At 39.3% G+C, this 18,381-nt stretch overlaps 1 protein-coding gene across 1 annotated transcript in view; it reads left to right on the top strand.

Annotated features, from left to right (window-relative positions):
* Positions 1-18,381, top strand: part of RELN (reelin) — a 520,733-nt gene that overhangs the window by 405,050 nt on the left and 97,302 nt on the right. The window contains exons 29-31 of the mRNA XM_031013029.2: positions 11,998-12,155; positions 13,403-13,610; positions 15,441-15,517. Of these exons, the coding sequence (XP_030868889.2) occupies positions 11,998-12,155; positions 13,403-13,610; positions 15,441-15,517 (443 nt within the window). The remainder of the gene's footprint in view (positions 1-11,997; positions 12,156-13,402; positions 13,611-15,440; positions 15,518-18,381) is intronic.

Here is an 18,381-nt window from a genome sequence, read left to right as displayed (position 1 = left end):
TTTTATTTATTTATTTATGTTGCTGTTGTTTGAGTTCTTTGTATACTCTATTCCTATTATATTGGTCCCTTGTTGGATGAAAAGTTGCAAATATTTTTCCCATCCCATAGGTTGTCTCTTCACTCTGTAGGTTATTTATTTTATTGTGCAGAAGCTTTTTAGTTTAACAAAGTCTCACTTGTCTGTTTTTGTTTTTGTTGTCTGTGCTTTTGAGGTCTTAGTCGTAAATTCTTTTTAGACCAATATCCAGGAGAGTTTTCCATAGGTTTTCTTCTAGAATTTTTGTAGTTTGGGGCCTCATGTTTAAGTCTTTAATCCATTTTGAGTTGATTTTTGTATATGGTGAGAGATATGGGTCCAGTTTCATTCTTCTGCATGTGGCTATTCAATTTTCCCAGCACCATTTATTGCAGAGGGTGTCCTTTCCCCAGTGTAAGTTCTTGTCAGCTTTGTCAAAGATTAGTTGGCTGTAAATCTGGGACTTTATTTCTGGATTCTCTATTCTGTTCCATTGGTCTGTGTGTGTATTTTTACACCAGTATCATGGTGTTTTGCTTACTATTGCTTTGTAGCGTAATTTGAAGTCAGGTAGGGTGATGCCTCTTGCATCCTTTTTGTTTAGGATTGCTTTGGCTCTTCAGACTCTTTTTTGATTCTATGTGAATTTTAGGGTTGTTTTTTCCAATTCTGTGAAAAATGACATTGGTAATTTGATAGGAATTACATTGCATCTGTAGATTGCTTTGGGCGTTGTGGTAATTTTAACAATATTGATTCTTCAATCCATGAGCATAGGATTTTTTCCATTTGTTTTTGTGATCTACAGTTTCTTCCATCTACAGTGTTTTCTAGTTTTCCTTGTAGAGATGATCCATCTCCTTGGTTAAATGTATTCCTAGGTACTTATTTTATTTTGGAGATTGTCAATGGGATTGAATTCTCTTGATTTGATACTCAGCTTCAATGTTACTGGTGTATAGAAATGCTCTGATTTTTGTACGTTTATTTTGTGTCCTTAAACTTTACTGAAGTCATTTTTCAAGTCTAGGAGTTTTTTGGAAGGGTCTTTAGGGTTTTCTAGGTATAAGATCATGTCATCAGTGAACAGAAATAATTTGATTTCCTTTTTCTCAATTTGGATGCTTTTTATTTCTTTCCCTTGCTTGACTGCTTTAGCTAAGACTTCTAGTACTATGTTGAACAGGAGTGGAGAGGGTGAGCATCCTTGTATTGTCCCATTTCTTGGGAGGAATGATTTTACCTTTTCCCCACTCATTCAGTATAATGTTGGCTATGGGTTTGTCATATATGGCTTTTATTTTTTATTTTTATTTTTATTTTTTTGAGATGGAGTCTCACTCTGTCGCCCAGGCTGGAGTGCAATGGCATGATCTCTGCTCACTGCAACCTCCGCCTCCCAGGTTCAAGCAATTCTCCTGCCTCAGCCTCCTGAGTAGCTGGGATTACAGGCAAGCATCACCATGCCCGGCTAATTTTTGTGTTTTTTAGTAGAAACGGGATTTCACCATGTTGTTCAGGCTGGTCTTGAACTCCTGACCTTGTGATCCACCCCCCCTTCGGCCTCCCAAAGTGCTGGGATTACAGGCATGAGCCATCACGCCTGGCCTGGCTTTTATTATTTTGAGGTGTGTTGCTTTGATGCCCAGATTGTTGAGGGTTTATATCGTATCAACATCATGAATGGATGTTGGATTTTATCTAATGCTCTTTCTGCATCTACTGAAATGATCATATGTTTTTGTTTTTAGTTCTCTTTATGTGGTGAATGACATTTACTGACTTAGGTGTGTTGAACTATCCTTACATCCATGGAATAAACTCATTCAATCATGATGTATATCTTTTCGATGTGCTGTTGTTTTCAGTTCGCTAGTATTTTCTTGAGGATTTTTGTGTCTATGTTCATCAGGGATACTAGCCTGTTTTCTTTTTTGGTTGTGCCCTTGCCTAATTTTGGTATCAGGGTGATTCTGGTTTTATAGATTGAGTTAGGAAACAATCCCTTCCCATCAATTTTTGGAATCTCTTTAGTAAGATTGGTACCAGCCCTGCTTTGTACATCTAGTAAAATTTATCTGAGTCCATCTTGTACTGGGGTTTTTGTTGTTTTTTGTTGTTGGAAGACTTTTTCTTACTGCTTTAAAATCATTACTTATTATTGGCATGTTCAAAATTTCTATTTCTTCCTAGTTAATGCTTGGGAGGTTGTATGTTTCCAGGAATTTATCCGTTTTCTCTAGTTTTTCTAGTTTGTATACGTAGAGATGTTCATAGGAGTCTCCAATGATCTTTTTTATTTCTCTGATATCAGTTGTAATGTCACCTTTATTATTTCTGATTGTGCTTATTTGAATCTTCTCTCTTCTTATCTTGCATAATCTAGCAGTCTATCAACTTTGTTATCTTTTCAAAGAGGCAACTTATCATTTCATTGATCCTTTGTATTCTTTTTCTTGGTTTCAATTTCATTTAGTTCTGCTTTGATCTTTGTTATTTCTTTTCTTCCACTAGCTTTGGGTTTGTTTTGTCTTTATTTTTCTTCCTTGAGGTGCAATGTTAAGTTGTTAATTTACAATCTTTCTATCTTTTTTATGTAGGCATTTAAAGCTATAAACTTTTAGCACTGCTTTTGCTGTATCTCAGAGGTTTTGGTATGTTGTGTCCCTATTTTCATTTGTTTCAAAATTTTTTTTTATTTCTGCCTTAATTTCATCACTTACTCAAAGATCAGTCAGGAGCAAGTTGTTTCGTTTCCATGTAATTTATATAGTTTTGAGAGTTCCTCTTGGTATTGATATCTAATTCTATTCTGCCATGGTCAAGAAGATACTTACTGTAATTTCGATTTTTAAAAATTTATTGAGACTTGCTTTGTAGCCTAGCATATGGACTGTTTTTGAGAATGTTCCACGTGCAGAAGTGAAGCAGTATATTCTGTGGTTGTTGGGTGTAACGTTCTTTAAATGTCTGTTATGTCCATTTGGCATAGAGTCCAATTTAAGTCCAGAAGTTCTTTGGTCATTTTCTGCCTCAGTGATCTATCTAGTGATGTCATTGGGGTGTTAAAGCTCCCGATATTATTATGTTGCTGTCTGTCTTTTTTCTTAGGCCTAGCAGTATTTATTTTATGAATGTGGGTGTTCCATGGTTGGGTACATATATGTTTAGGATGGTTGTCTCTTCTTGTTGAATTGAACTCTTTACCATTATATAATGCCCTTTTCAGTCTTTTTAAAGTTTTGTTGAATTACAGTCTTTTATCTTACATGAGTGTAGCTACTCTTACTCATTTTTGTTTTCCATTTGTGTGGTATATCTTTTTCCACCCCTTTATGTTGAGTCTGTAGGTGTCTTTACCCATTAAGTGGGTCTATTGTAGGCAACAAATAATTGGATCTATGTTTTCTTATCCAATCTGCCAGTCTGTACCTTCCTAGTTGAGGATTTAGCCCATTATGTTCAAGGCTAATACTGATATGTGAGGTTCTTTGCCTTTTGTTGCACTGCACTGTCCTTTCCCTGGGGAGCAATACTCCCTGTGGGCTAGAGAACTGGGGGACCTTGCAGTACCTTTGGGCAGCCAGTGCTGCTCCACTGCAGCCTTCCAAGTGGGCATTGGGAATGTCAGCAGGAACTCCTAGGATGTGGAGATATGGGGGCTGTTACCAAGGGCAAGATGCAGTCCTATGGCAGTAGCAGTCCCCACATGACTTCCTGCTGCAGCTGTTCAGGTCTCAGGAGTGGGGCGTGAGTGACCTAGCATGAGTTCCCTGTCTGGTGCATTGCCTTCACGGGGTCTCCAAATCACCACCCATGCTAGTGTCAGAGTTTGTGTGGGTAGTGGCGCTCTCCCACAGCTCGGATTGCAGCAGTCTGTGGCAGGGATGTGGACTGCTGAAGCTCTTTCCCCATAGTTCCAAGCCCTTCTAGGTTTCTGGCCAATCTCAGCCATGCTGGCTACTTGTTTCCTTCTTTTGTGCCTCAGGTGTTTCCTGTGAGTTCTCTGTTGGTCTTTAGTATTCTCTCCTAGATGTTCTATTCAAGGTATGGTTATCTACTCATAATTTTGGTTCTTCCTTGTGGAAAGGATGGGTGTCTGATATCTCTGGTCAGCCATCTTGAACTGGAATCTTCTAAACTTTTATCTTTCACTATTAAGTCGCCTCATACACTTAACTTGTCACAGCCTTTTTGTGAGGAAACAAATTTGCAGATCTCTTTCATTGTATTGTAAGGAATACAGTAAGAAGGAGTGATATTTGGCTTCCCCAATATCAAATCTGAATTAGTTAGGGTTCTCCAGAGAGACAGCATCAATAGGATATGTATATATATAGATACATGAGAGGGGATTTTTTTAGGGGAAATTGGTTCACACGATTATGGTGGCTAACTAGTTCCATGATAGACCATCTGCAAGTTGGAGACCCTGAGATGTCAGTAGCATGGCTCAATCTAAGTCCAAAAAGGCCTCAGAACCAGGGAAGCCAATGGTGTAATTCTCAGAGAGAATAGCATATGGTTTGGATGCTCATTATTGCCATTCAACAATATTTCCAGCTTTCTTTCTCCCTAGAAAAATGGAGGATTATACTTTCCCCCCACAGCCTGTAAAGTTTGGCATGTCTAAATGAAATGTGAATGAAAATGAGACATATGGCTTTAACAGCCCATGTACACTTCACCATCTTTCCTGCTCCATGGAAGCTTGTATTGAGATGAATCTTACATCTCAATGAGTGTCTACAATAAGCAGACTCCCTTGCCAACCTACACTGGACATATAAAATAAGCAAGAAATAAACTTTTTCTAGGTTAAACCATAGAGATTGAGAGTTGTTTGTTGCCGCAACATAACCTATCTCATTCTGACTTATATGGTAAAAGCTTAACAATCTATAGACGTGTCTTATTCATAAAGTTCTTGGAGGTCATTCTGTTTGTGGCATCTTTCACCTAATTTATCATCAGTTTACTTTGCATAATCTGGCAAGATAAGCTGGTTGTGCTCTCTGCCTCCTTGTTACTTAGATGTGCATACCTCAAAAAATTACACTACAGCCTTTGATAGGCAAAATTCCTGGATAGGGAAGGAATTTCTTTGGTTAAGGATGTACCAGTTTCTGTGATCTGCTAAACTTTGAAACATAATCTTTAAACACCAGCTATCTCAAGAAAGTTTGTCAATCAGTGGCTCCAACGCTCATAAGTAATTTATTTGTCCTTATATGCTAGTGTTCTTTGTAGTTTATCAAAATGATATGGAATTGCCTTCAAAATTTGTTGTGTAGGTGGCAGAGTTGATGAATTTACCACCTTTAATGCAATTAAGAATTTGACTTGCCATATGCTTTAGTTAGGATACAGACCCAGCTACTATGACAGAGAAACACACAAACACAAATGCTTAACAAATTTTCAACAATATAGAAGTTCATTCTTTCTCATATACTGGTCCAAAAGTGAGCAGTTCAGAGTTGACAAGTTGGCTCTGCCATCCTGAACACCTGACTTCCATCTCTGGATCCAGGGCATCTGTTCCAGATTTTGCCATCTCTTAACCAGTGGGAGGAAAACAGAGTCAGGGATAAACAGATAAATTACTTTTTAAAAGAAAAATCCTCTTTACTTTTTGTTGAGATTCCTCAATAGAGCCTAGGATTATATTTGCTTAGTTACCTTTTGCTGTGCAACACACTTCTCCAGAATTTAAGAGCTCAAAACAATAATGATTTATTATCTCTCATGGTTTCATGGGGTTGGCTGGGCAGTTCTTCTGCTGGTCTTCCTGGGCTCCATCATCTAGTTGCACTCAGTTGATGAGTTGGTAAGAGTCTGGGTCAGCTGGACCTTTCTCTCCATGTGGTCTTCATCTCAGTATTTTTCAGTTAGGCGGGCTCCAGCATTCCAAGAGAGGAAAAGTAACTGCAAAGCCTCATCTAATTTGCCACATCCTTTTGGTCAAAGCAAGTCACAAAGCCAGTCTAGATTTAAATGGTGGCTAAAGAGACTTCCTTTTTTAATAAGAAATGCATTAAAGTTGCACTACAGCGGAGCATATACAAAAGGAAGTGTGATTAAGTGGGAGGCATTATTGTAACTGTCTGCCATGGTCTGTTTTAGCCCCAGTAATTCACATCTCTTCCACTTGAAAAATGCATTCAGTGTCCTCCCAAGACTCCCCAAATTCTCATCCCATCACAGCACCAGACACCAAGTCCCTGGTTGTATTATCTCCATCAGGTTGAGATGTGAATGTGGGTCCTTGATCTCTAGACCTGTAAAGACAGGTAATCTACTTTACCCTTACCCAACATAAAATGGTGAGAAAATGTCAGGATAACCACAAGAGATACTCCCACTCAAAAATAATAATAATAAATAAAAAGGAAGGAATGGGAAGCACATAGCAGTCACTGGCCCTCAGAAATTCCAAATGCAGCAAGAGACTTGTTACTAGGGCTCCCTCCTCTGAGAACAATGTCCAGGACAAGAACATTCCAATGATTAAGACAGGTCTGTTCCCTGACAGAGGTTCCTTCATCCCCTGGTCTTCTCAGTTCTTGATTGTACTCTCCAGGCTTCATCCCCTGAGAACATCTTTCTTTTTCCATAAGAACATATCTGTGTTTGCAGCTATATAGCAATGTCATTCTCCTTCCTGCCCATCTCCAGCTGTGCAGCCCTTGTACTCCTCACCTCCACCACTGCATTCCTCCCTCCATACTTTCCAAAACTGTGGCCCAAATGCAGCTCTTCCAAATAGATCAGTGTAATGTGCCGTGAAGTTGGAGAACATCAAGTGGCACATCATTGCTACAATGATACAATGAGGAGCCAAGGAATACAAATCTTGTTTGATTTCCCTGAAGCCCAATAATAAATTTATAGCTGAAGGAGGATGAAAGGCGTAAGAATGAGACAGTGGACTTTGGGGACTCAGAAGGAGAAGTTTGGGAGGAAGGTGAGGGATAAATGGCTACATATTGGGTACAATGATCACTGCTCAGGTGATGGGTACACTATAATAAAACCTCAGAAATCACTAAAGAACTTAACCATGTAACTAAAAACCACCTGTACCCCCAAAAACTATTGAAATAAAAAAATTAATTAGTAAAATAAATACACACCTGAATCTGAAATTGCAGTGTGTTTGATGTTGGGTGGAATAACCCAGTTGGTAAAGCCACATATGAGAAGTAAGAGCAGATTGTCGTTAGCATCACAAAGTGAGCCAATACTTTGAGGCTCCCAATGTATCAATATTTTCTTAGACCTCAGCTTTTGGAAGAGAAAATATTCATCATTAGAATCCAGCTTCATGGTTAATTTGGATACCATCCAGCTTGCTGCTTGATGGCATTTGTGATGAAGAGCCCTCAACTGAAGAACAGTAAATATGTTTCTACTTTACCCCAAGTAAATGAGCTGTTGTTGCTCCTTCTGCAATATGTTAAACTCAGATATCTCCAAATGCGGTGTTGGAAAACTGAGAATTCTAAGTGTTAAAATTGTTAAAATTTGGAGCTGTTTTGCCATGAGGCAAACATGCTTATAATAGTTACAAGAAAATTGCTGTTTCAGAAATAGGTCTAAGCTGATTTTCTCAAAGGAGCCATTTGTGCTCATATTAATTCACTGGGCTCTTGCCTACAGAAAACACATTGGTGATGGTGAATATATGTTGGTACACCTCTCGCAACTCTCAGAGACATCCCCATCCAGGCAATATGCTATGTAGCCTGCTCTAGTACACTATGTAGAGTGCAAAAAAGTGGGTGTCTCTGTGCAGGACTAGAAAAAAGTTGCTTAGTATTCTTCAGAATACTCTGCATCTCTGCACGGGACAAGCAGAAACCTTCCTAGTTTGAGAAGCAGATGCAACATCACATTGAATTGTGTGGTGATGGAAGGGTACGGTGCAGAAATCGATTCACTTAGGCATCCCCCAGACAAAAATGAAAATTGGGGAAGGAAACAAAGAGAAAGAATGATATCTTCTTCTTTTTCTTTATCTGGGACATGCAAAACAAAAGGAAATGCTTTTTGAATAGAATAGTCAAACCACACTATGACGTACTTTTTTTTTTTTTTTTTTGGAGATGGAGTCTTACTTTGTCACTAAGACCGGAGTGCAGGGGTGCAATCTTAGCTCACTGCAACCTCCATCTCCCAGGTTCAAGTGATTCTCCCACCTCAGCCTCCCGAGTAGCTGGAATTACAAGCATGTGCCAATATGCCCAGCTAATTTTTGTATTTTAGTAGAGATGGGGTTCCACCATGTTGGCCAGGCTAGTCTCGAACTCGTAACCCTAAGTGATCCACCCACCTAGGTCTCCCAAAGCACTGGAATTACAGGCGTGAGCCACTGCGCCTGGCCTATGATCTATTTCTAATAAAATTACATAAGATTAAACTCTTTCTCTCAATCATTACTTCCTCTAAATTATTTCTATACCTTCCTACCAAGTCAAGACCTCTATCAGATGCTCTTCTCTATGTCCTTCTTAATGGTTGTCGGAGTTGCATGGGTGCATTTATTTGTGTGGGTGTTTGATTAAGTGTGTCTCCTCACTCAACTGTGGGCTACATGAAGGCAGGAACCATGTCTGGGTTTTGCTCCTCGTGGTATTACTAGCGTTAGCACTGTGCCTAGCGTGCTGTAGATGCTTTCTAGATGTTAACTGAATAAAGGGATGTTGAATAAGGAATAAAGACCAGCAGTAGGTGTTAGCTATAATGAAGACATCTTCCTTTTTCATATTTTTCCAGAATATATGCAGTGCTACTTAACAAGAAATCATTGTTCCGCATTCTACTGTGTCTCCTTGAAAAGGCAAGAATAGAACATGTGCACAATACATTAGTAGTAACAATTGCAAGGCTGTATCTCCTCTACTCTAAAAGTATAGAATTGAGACATACTTATTAACTTAACTTTAGCCTACTTATTTCCTTCCTTCTTCTCATGGTCTCTTAGTGACTAGTTTTTATAATGAATTCTTTATCAGTTCTTCCTCCTATTCCAGAAACCCTGAGGTTGCTAAATCAATTGTGTTCAATCCCAAGATTTTGCCACTGAGAAGAGAACAGAGTAGCAGCAGACATCAGGAACCAGGCATAACTTGGAGAAATGGAAATGAAGCAAAACATGCTGAGGTCATGGCCAGTGAAATCTTTATTGCCTTGAGTTGCACCTTTCAACAAAAAACAAACTAGCAAAGATTGAAAGGGAAAGAGGAACCATCTCTTGCCCTTTCACTCTGAAATACAGTCTTCTATCTAGGACTCTAAGCTATGATTCACCATGTTCTGGACTTACCCTATTAACCAAATGATTAGTCTTTTGGTGTTTTTCTTTTTTAAATCTAAATAAGCGTTCCTTAGTACTGAGCTCCTGGGGTCTTTTACCGTCTCAAACATATAACAGTGCATTCTGCTTCTTGGGTCTGTAGAAGCCTTAGGATCTATAACTGCAAACAAAGATACCTCCTCACTCTGGCCAAATCAGAACTTGATTCTCGTATAATAATAAAAACTATAAGAGCCCAAGAATCAGAGACAGGTCAAAGGATTTCACTTGTGCTTCATTCACTATCAAATTGCCAAAACTTTTTCTAAAATTCTACCTAAACTTAGGATTCTTCAACCCTCTGAATTCTTCTGGGCCCAAATCTGAGCTGGCTTCTTCCATGAAATGGGGCAGCTGATGGAGAGATGCCCTCATCTTGCCCAGGTGAGAGAGCCTGAAGTTGGGGAAAGAAGTTTTCCTTTCTCTTTCATCACTTTCCTTACCACAGATGCTGTGGATCCATGTTTCTCTGGATTCTATCATAGAAACATAAAAAAGAAGAAGCAAGCATGACTTCTAATCCAAGAGGACTTGTATTAGGGAATTGGCATGTTTTCCTCATTTATCACAGACATGCAGTCTATCTTTTGGAAGCAGGCATAGAGGCCTTAACATTTTCCTTAAGAGTAGTTGACAAATGCTGGTGTACATTAATTCCATTTACTTCCTTCAAGAGGACAAATACCTTCAGAGGCTGAATAATGTTACAGCTCCAAGGGAAGGAATTTTCCCAAGGTCCATGACACTAAGACAATTGTACTTTTTTTTTTTTTTTGCTTTTGCTTTGTTTTTCTAAACTTCTTTAATTCAATTCTTTTTACCTTAAAAAGAATAAGATCAATATATTTCAAATTAGCTGCAAAGGAAATACATTTGTATGTTCACCTTCCTCTTACACTGAAACTGGGGCTTGGGGCTTACGTTAATAGGCAATTATCTCTGAACATTTTTAAACCTAATAAACAACATTACTGGCTACAGTTTATAAAGTTGCCATGAGTAGGTAACTTAAAATAATGAAGGGGGGAAAAAAGCCAAGGTTATGGTTCATTGCTGCCAAATTTCCAAAGCCACTTGAAGAGCCAAAAAGAAATCCATTCTGATCTTGCCATGTTATCCTCACAATAATAGAGGGGAGAGGGAGCTGTCTTTATCTACAGTTGTCCTTAACAATCTTCATTAATCTTTAAGATTCTTTATCCTTGTGTACTAAGAAGCTGGATTAACTCAAAAGTCTATAAATATTGGCAGCAAAATAAATTGGAATGTGGATATACCAATACATCTTCATCCTTTGATTATAGCGGAACTGAGAAGGAAGAGATAGTTCCCTGGTATGAAATTATAGGTGTGTGTGTGTGTGTGCGTGCGTGTGTGTTTCCATATGTTGGAAAAGAAAAGATGTATTTTAAAAATTGGAAAGCAATTGGGACAAATTTTAGTTTGGCAGCCTCAAAACTATTGTTCTAGGAGATGAAGAACTGGGCAGTAGCCCAGCCCACTAGTGTTCCAGGGTTTTGAAGTACTGGGACTAGGTCCTTCTTTTGTTCGTTGGCAGTTAAAACTGGTGTTTGTGATTTAAAGATGAGAGATGAAGAGGAAAGGAGGGAAGGCACAGGTGAATAGAGCTGTCGGTAAAAACTTAACTCTTCCCCACCTGAAGCATGTCAACAGCAAATAGCCAGAGTTCCCTTATCTGTCCTAAGAAAGACAGATTGTTTCAAACATTCCCAAACAGCCTCTTCTGCAGATATCCATAAACTGAGTGTGATAGAAGGGTGAAATATTAATTGAGTAAAATAATGGAATATCTATCTGGATTTTATTATTAAAAGAGAAGAAGGTGAGAAAATATTCAAACATTTATGCTGAAAAAGAAATCAATCTGGGCATGGTGGCTCACATCTGTAATCCCAGTACTTTGGGAGGCTGAGGCGGGCAGATCACATAAAGCCAGGAGTTTGAGACCAGCCTGGCCAACGTAGTGAAACCTCATCTCTACTAAAAATACAAAGATTAGCTGGGCATTGTGGCGTGTGCCTGTAATCTCAGCTACTCGGGAGGCTGAAGCACGAGAATTTTTTTTTTTTGAGACGGAGTCTCGCCCTGTCACCCAGGCTGGATGGAGTGCAATGGTGCGATCCCAGCTCGCTGCATCCTCTGCCTCCCCGGTTGAAGCAATTCTCCTGCCTCAGCCTCCCAAGTAGCTGGGACTACAAGCACGTGCCACCACGCCCGGCTACTTTTTCTATTTTTAGTAGAGACAGGGTTTCACCGTGTTAGCCAGGATGGTCTCAATCTCCTGACCTTGTGATCTGCCCACCTCGGCCTCCCAAAGAGAATCTCTTGAACCTGGAAGGCGGAGGTTACAGGGAGCCGAGATCACCCTACTGCACTCCAGCCTGGGTGACAGAGCAAGATGCTGTCTCAAAAAAAGAAAAAAAAGAGAGAGAGAGAAAGGTCTGAGAGAGAGACAGCTTATGAAGGTTAAGTGCAGTCAAGCAGACATGACTTTCAAATAAATATTAAGTCTCTGTTGAGTTTTTCTGAATTTTTCTATATTCCAATGCTTTGATATGAGATGTTGGTACAAGAAACAGGTGTGTTGTTTTTCCCAACAGCAAGACCAGATTCCGATGGATCCAGGAGAGCAGCTCACAGAAAAACGTGCCTCCATTTGGTTTAGATGGAGTGTACATATCCGAGCCTTGTCCCAGTTACTGCAGTGGCCATGGGGACTGCATTTCAGGAGTGTGTTTCTGTGACCTGGGATATACTGGTAAGGCTAAATACATGTGTCTGAGGGTTTTATTGTAAAATAGTCATCTCTAGTTGCTGTGTTTCATGTTATTCTCCCAAAGAAATAAATTCTGAATTTATTCTTCTTTAAGTCTAGGAATTGTAGGAATTCACAACCCAGGCACATGAGGTGCTAGGATATTTTGTAGTTTTGAGCTGCTCCAAAAAGGAAACATACTAATACAAATTTCATTTCCTAAAGAGGATTTGTTTATTATTCATAGCAATAATAATTAACACTGCTTGAGGTCCTACTTCATGCCAGACATTGAGGTTCTTTTTATTTCATCCCCTTTAATTCTAACAATAACTCTGTCATAGTACTGTAAACCCTATTTATATTTAAGGAAACTGAGGCACAGAGAGATTTAATAACTATCCCAAGATCATTCAGCTGGGAGTTGCTGGAGCTGAGTATCAAACCCTGGCAGTCATTCTCCAAAACCCAAACCCAAGCTCTTAACCACATGCTGCATGGCTGCATGGCCTCTGTGAGCCCTCTACATCACTATAGGAAACGTAATTTTATACATTTAAAATAAAAATGCATCTTATGATAAACCCAAGTCTGCCAAAAGAGTACTTTACAAAAAAAGTATCTCTGAGCACAGTGACCTTTGGATGTTGCTGCAAGCAAAAATGAAAAGAGCTGAGATTAAAGAGGAAAATTGGAGAAAATATTATAAGCTTCAAAATCTTTTTTTTTTTATTTTTCCTGGAGACAACTTCAAAAGGCTTCTTCCCAGCTTTTCAGTATCCCAGCCTTCATCTGGCACGTGACCAAAGACAAACATATGTTGTTGCAGGCCTTCTATGGAGAGTGCTGTCACTCACAGTTTCAAGGATTTTTTTTTAATTTGAGACTGACTGCCCCTATTGATCCTAGAATAGAAGGATAACAAATGAGCAAATTTTATTGTGGATGAAATCTGTTTCTCAGTTTACACAAATCCCCAGCAGCAGGAACTATGAAAAGGTATGGTTCCCAATGTCTTCCCAATGTCTGTCTCTATCAAAAAATAAGAACTTACAGAGGCAGAATAGTGTTTTTGATGATGGTAGTGATGGCTGTCTTTCAGACCGACAGTTGTGAGATACAAATTTTCATGTGGCCTCTCTCCCTAATGTTAATCCCTATGGACATTCTTCCTTTGCCCATGTGTTGAATAGACCTCGTGTTGAATGATTCCAACAAAGCATCTCTCCTCTCTATTTCTTTTTCTGAAGCTGCACAAGGAACCTGTGTGTCAAATGTCCCCAATCACAATGAGATGTTCGATAGGTTTGAGGGGAAGCTCAGCCCCCTGTGGTACAAGATAACAGGCGCCCAGGTTGGAACTGGCTGTGGAACACTTAACGATGGCAAATCTCTCTACTTCAATGGCCCTGGGAAAAGGGAAGCCCGGACGGTCCCTCTGGACACCAGGAATATCAGGTAAAAAGTATTAACTGGTACACTTTTTCACAAACATATTATTTACCACACGATGTAGTCTAACTTAAAACATTCTGTTCTGTTATTGGGAATATATACAATAATGTTTCTGTATATAGATTATGATATGTAAAAATGAAGATAACTTTAGCTTTGGAATAAAATAGGTGGTTTCTACAAAGACCATGCTGCAATTCATGAATCCATGTGTGGTCATCACCAAGGCCTGTGTGTCTAGGGTATGCCAGCTTGATTTTCTGAAGTTTGATATTATTATGAAAACCATTTGGTATTATTCTTAGCATGTGCTGTGTGAAACAAAGATTTTTCCAACCTTACATTCTATGTCCGAAATTGATGCGTCCTCATTTATCTAAGTTGATTTGTATTCACTTATTGAAAATGGTCCCCAGAAATTTTAAATGCCTACACTGACACCTACTGGTAAAATAAAGAACTGTTTGGTATTTAAGATCAGATGAAATAATAGCACACCTAAAATAAAACTGCTTTTTAAAAGAGCAATTAAATTATTTGAGAAGTGGAAGAAAGGAAATAGAGAAAATGTTTAAAATTTTTAGACCTCCTCACAAAATCTGGGGTCCTGTGTCATATTTTTCCTTCCTTCAAATTCCTTCCCTTTCCATCTGCATTGTTCTCTCAGAGGTGTGCCTGTCAAGCAGGTACTCTCTGTCAGTCGCTATGGACTGAGGCATAATTTACATCATACTGACTGAAGGCCCGCTGTGAAAAATTTAGCCAAGTGAGTCTAAATCAGCAACTGACAGGTAATTATCTGACTCTAAACAAATATGGTATTCAGCTTCTTAAGTTAGATTTTTCCTCATCTTGACTGGATGCAGTAGCTCACACCTGTAATCCCAGCGCTTTGGGAGACTGAGGCAGGTGGATCACTTGAGGTCAGGAATTCAAGACCAGCTCCTGGCCAACATGGCAAAACCCTGTCTCTACTGAAAATAGAAAAATTAGCCGGGTGTGGTGGCGCATGCCTGTAGTTCCATCTACTCAGGAGGCTGAGGCAGGAGGATCGCTTGGGCCTAAGAGGCAGAGGTTGAAGTGAGTCAAGATCGCGCCACTGCACTCCAGCCTGGGCAACAAATGCCTAACGTAGATGACAGGTTGATGGGTGCAGCAAACCACCATGGCATGTGTATACCTATGTAACAAACCTGCACGTTCTGCACATGTATCCCAGAAACTAAAGTATAATAAAAAAAAAATCTTCATCTTGAGTTTCCAAGGATAGTGTTAACTAGATTTAAGGAATTTCCATTTTAGTAATTCCATTAAATTATAACAGACTGTATTTTTAGTAGAGACGGGGTTTCGCCGTGTTAGCCCCGTCTCTACTAAAAATACAAAAAGAAATTAGCCAGGCGTGGTGGCGGGCGCCTGTAGTCCCAGCTACTCGGGAGGCTGAGGCAGAAGAATGGCGTGAACCCGGGGGGTGGAGCTTGCAGTGAGTCGAGATCGCGCCACTGCACTCCAGCCTGGGCGACAGAGCAAGACTCCGTCTCAAAAAAAAAAAAAAAAAATTATAACAGACTGTCACAATGAAGTGATATTCAACGGTTTCCTTTTGTTTAGCTCATTATTACAGAATAAAATGGTCATATTAATTAACTTCTTCTAAATGGTTACAGAATTAACTTACTATAATTTATGTATTTTCTGCTTCTCATATGCCCTTTGAGTTTGAAAGTAGTACTTAATAAATACAGGAGGTTTTTTTTTAATGTGTCAAAACTCAAATGCTTACAGCTCTTCTGAACTCTTGTTTGTAAGTAAACTAAAGTTTTTATTCCCCAGACTTGTTCAATTTTATATACAAATTGGAAGCAAAACTTCAGGCATTACCTGCATCAAACCAAGAACTAGAAATGAAGGTAAGCTGCTATATTTCCATGGAAATTACAGTTACTATTGGCAGATTAGTCCTTTTTCCTCCCAAAGTTTGGCCAGGATTTTGAAAACTGATACATTACCCTGAATCGTTCCTTCTCTTCTCTTCTGCTTTGTAGAATCGGTGGCTGCACAGAGCCAAGATCTCTAAGATTTCTTGTACAGATCCTTAGGCCTGAAATATATCATGTCTGCTCTGGGTGTAGGCAGAATCAAAGTGCCATTTGTTTTAGGGAACCCTATTCCTTTATACTATCCGCCGGGAGGCACACACAAAAAAAATCCCAAAACAATAGCAGAGACTCTTACATATAGCATGGAAGCTAGAGACTTGTTTGCATAGGGCATTACTGAATGCAGATCAAAGTCTACTTCGGCCCATAAACTTATATTCTGGGCAGACCAGAATCCTTGTGTAGAAGGAGCAGTTCTTGGCAATAATAAATGTTATCTTTTACTGAGACTTATTATATGCAAGACACTATCCCACATGTTTTACTGGTGTTAATTCATTTTATTTCCAGCATACCCTTTTGCTATAAGTAATATAATTAGTTCTGTTTTGCAGATGTAGAAACTGAGGCACCGAAAGGTCAAGTAACCTGCCCATGATCATGCACTAAATAAGTGCATGAGCAGGGATTCAAACCACTCACACTGGCTCCAGAATGTATGCCATAACCATCATACTATACTGCTTCTCTCCTTGCGCTGAACTCCACCCTCCCTAGGCACTCGTACCATCTTCTGCCTCAAATGATTCAGTTCTGAAAGAAATGCAAAAGGCTGGAAGCATAGGTGGCCTCTGGGAGCTCTACAGATATGATATAATTCCTTAGGGGACCTTGAATGTGAACTGACTCCTCACACAAAATGCACAGGTTTCTCAGATGCATCCTCCTCCAAGCCGTGGTCTCAGCAACATGTAAAGAGTTTGCACCTTCTAAGTTTGTTAATATCTCAGTATGACTGTGTAAAATACAGTGGCTTAAACAGTACCTATTAGTCAGTAGAGCTACCAACAGCTGTGTGCATCAGTTCTCCATTTCCTTGGCCATATTATCACTAACTGAAAGGTTTAATAACTTTTTCTGAATATCTTAGTACTTTTAGTCTAGTAATTATCCAAGTCATCTATTTACTGAAGCAGTATAGAAGCTTTTATAGACCACTTTTGCATTCCCTAATCTCTTCAATAAATATTTATTAAGAATCTGTTGTAAGCCAGACATTGTTCTAGGTGCTTTTATTGATACAATATCACCAAAAGACATATGTCCCTCATCATGAGGTAGGTTATGCTGCAATAATAAATAAACCTCTAAATATCAGTGGGCTAAAATAAAATGATTTCTCCCCTGTACTACATTTTCTTCATGGGTCATCCGAGGTCCTCATTCCAGCACCCAGAATAATAAGGTGGCTGCTGCGTAGATTCTGGATGTTGCCAACCATGTGACAGAGGGAAAGAGAAAGTGTGGTGAAGGGAAAAGAAGCGTAAACCTACCATGTGCTAGAGAGTGAAGAACCAGTGGGCCACCTAAGGGTAGATCCCTGCCCTCAGGGGAACTTACATTCTAGTGAGAAGACTCAGATAGTAAGCAATCAAGATGAGAAATAAGCAAGAAAATGTTAGATTGTAAGGGCTAGACAGAAACAAATAGGCTGATGAGGTGGAAAGTAAATTTATGCAGTGGGAGGTGCTGATTTAGATTCAAAAATAGTCTGGATGGGGACTCACCAAGGAAGTGACATTTGATACACTGAAATTTAAGGGACATTTTTGTGCATAACCCTTCTGAAAATTACAAATCCATACCCTTATTTGTGTATGACCTAAAAAAATAAATCCTGAGCAAGGTAGAAAAGAAAGCATCTGCTTATCATGTAATAGACAGGAGCCTTTGCTCTGTATTGAAATTCTGTTTACAAGTGCTATTTTCTGCCCTGCGATGCAGATTTCCCTGAGGATCCTTTTAGTAACAAGCAACTTTTCCTCAACTAGTCTTGAGCCACTTTCATAAACTCAGTGCCGGCCGTGTAATTCACATCCCACAGGCATTTCTTAGCCTTTTATTGAAAACTGGTTGTTAAAATGTAAATCTGCTTAAATCCTTGAACAAATCTCTTCCAGTGATGAAAGTAGAGATTCTTTACTTACTCAAGCTGAAGCATCAATTTACATATTTGGAATTAAAATCAAAATTATGCTATTTTCAGTAAGACTGGGCATAACGCAGATGGAGCTGCTGTTTAAAAAGAGAAATGTTTCACATGCCTTAAACACTTCGTGGATGAGTTAAAGGGCCTGGTTCATTCAGATGTACAGTGTGTTAGATGACATGGCTAATGAGGTTCAGCAAGTGATATGAGATATGTATATTGCTCTTTGCCTTTCTTGCATTCCTCGACCCTCTCATTCTTATCTGAGAGGCTCTCCTTCTTTGTCCTTTGGAATTGGGGCCCTCATCTCTGCAGACCTTGTTACCGCCTGAAGGTATATGTGACACTCCTTAAAAAGCTAATGAGGAGGAAGACAGAAACCAAATGAAGTATGTACCTCCTGAGCCATGTTTCTTATAATTTAATGTTCACCTGAATCATTTGGGAGCCTTGTTAAAATGCAAATTTAGATTTAGTAGGATTGGAGTGGTATGCTACATAACAAATTATTCCACAACTAAGTAGCTTAAGACATCAAATATTTGTTATCTACAGTTTCTGTGAGTCAGGAATTTTGGAGCAGCTTAGCTAAATGGTTCTGGCCCAGGGTCTCTGGTGAGGTTGCAGTCAGGACCAAAGCCAGGAGGGGTGCAGTCACTGGAAGACTTAGCCAGGGCTAGGTGAT

This window comes from Gorilla gorilla, chromosome 6 (assembly GCF_029281585.2).
Source record: "Gorilla gorilla gorilla isolate KB3781 chromosome 6, NHGRI_mGorGor1-v2.1_pri, whole genome shotgun sequence".
NCBI classification, from domain to species: Eukaryota; Metazoa; Chordata; class Mammalia; order Primates; family Hominidae; genus Gorilla; species Gorilla gorilla.
The sequence above is the reverse complement of the archived record's forward strand: the minus strand, read 5'-3'. Positions and strand labels throughout refer to the sequence as shown.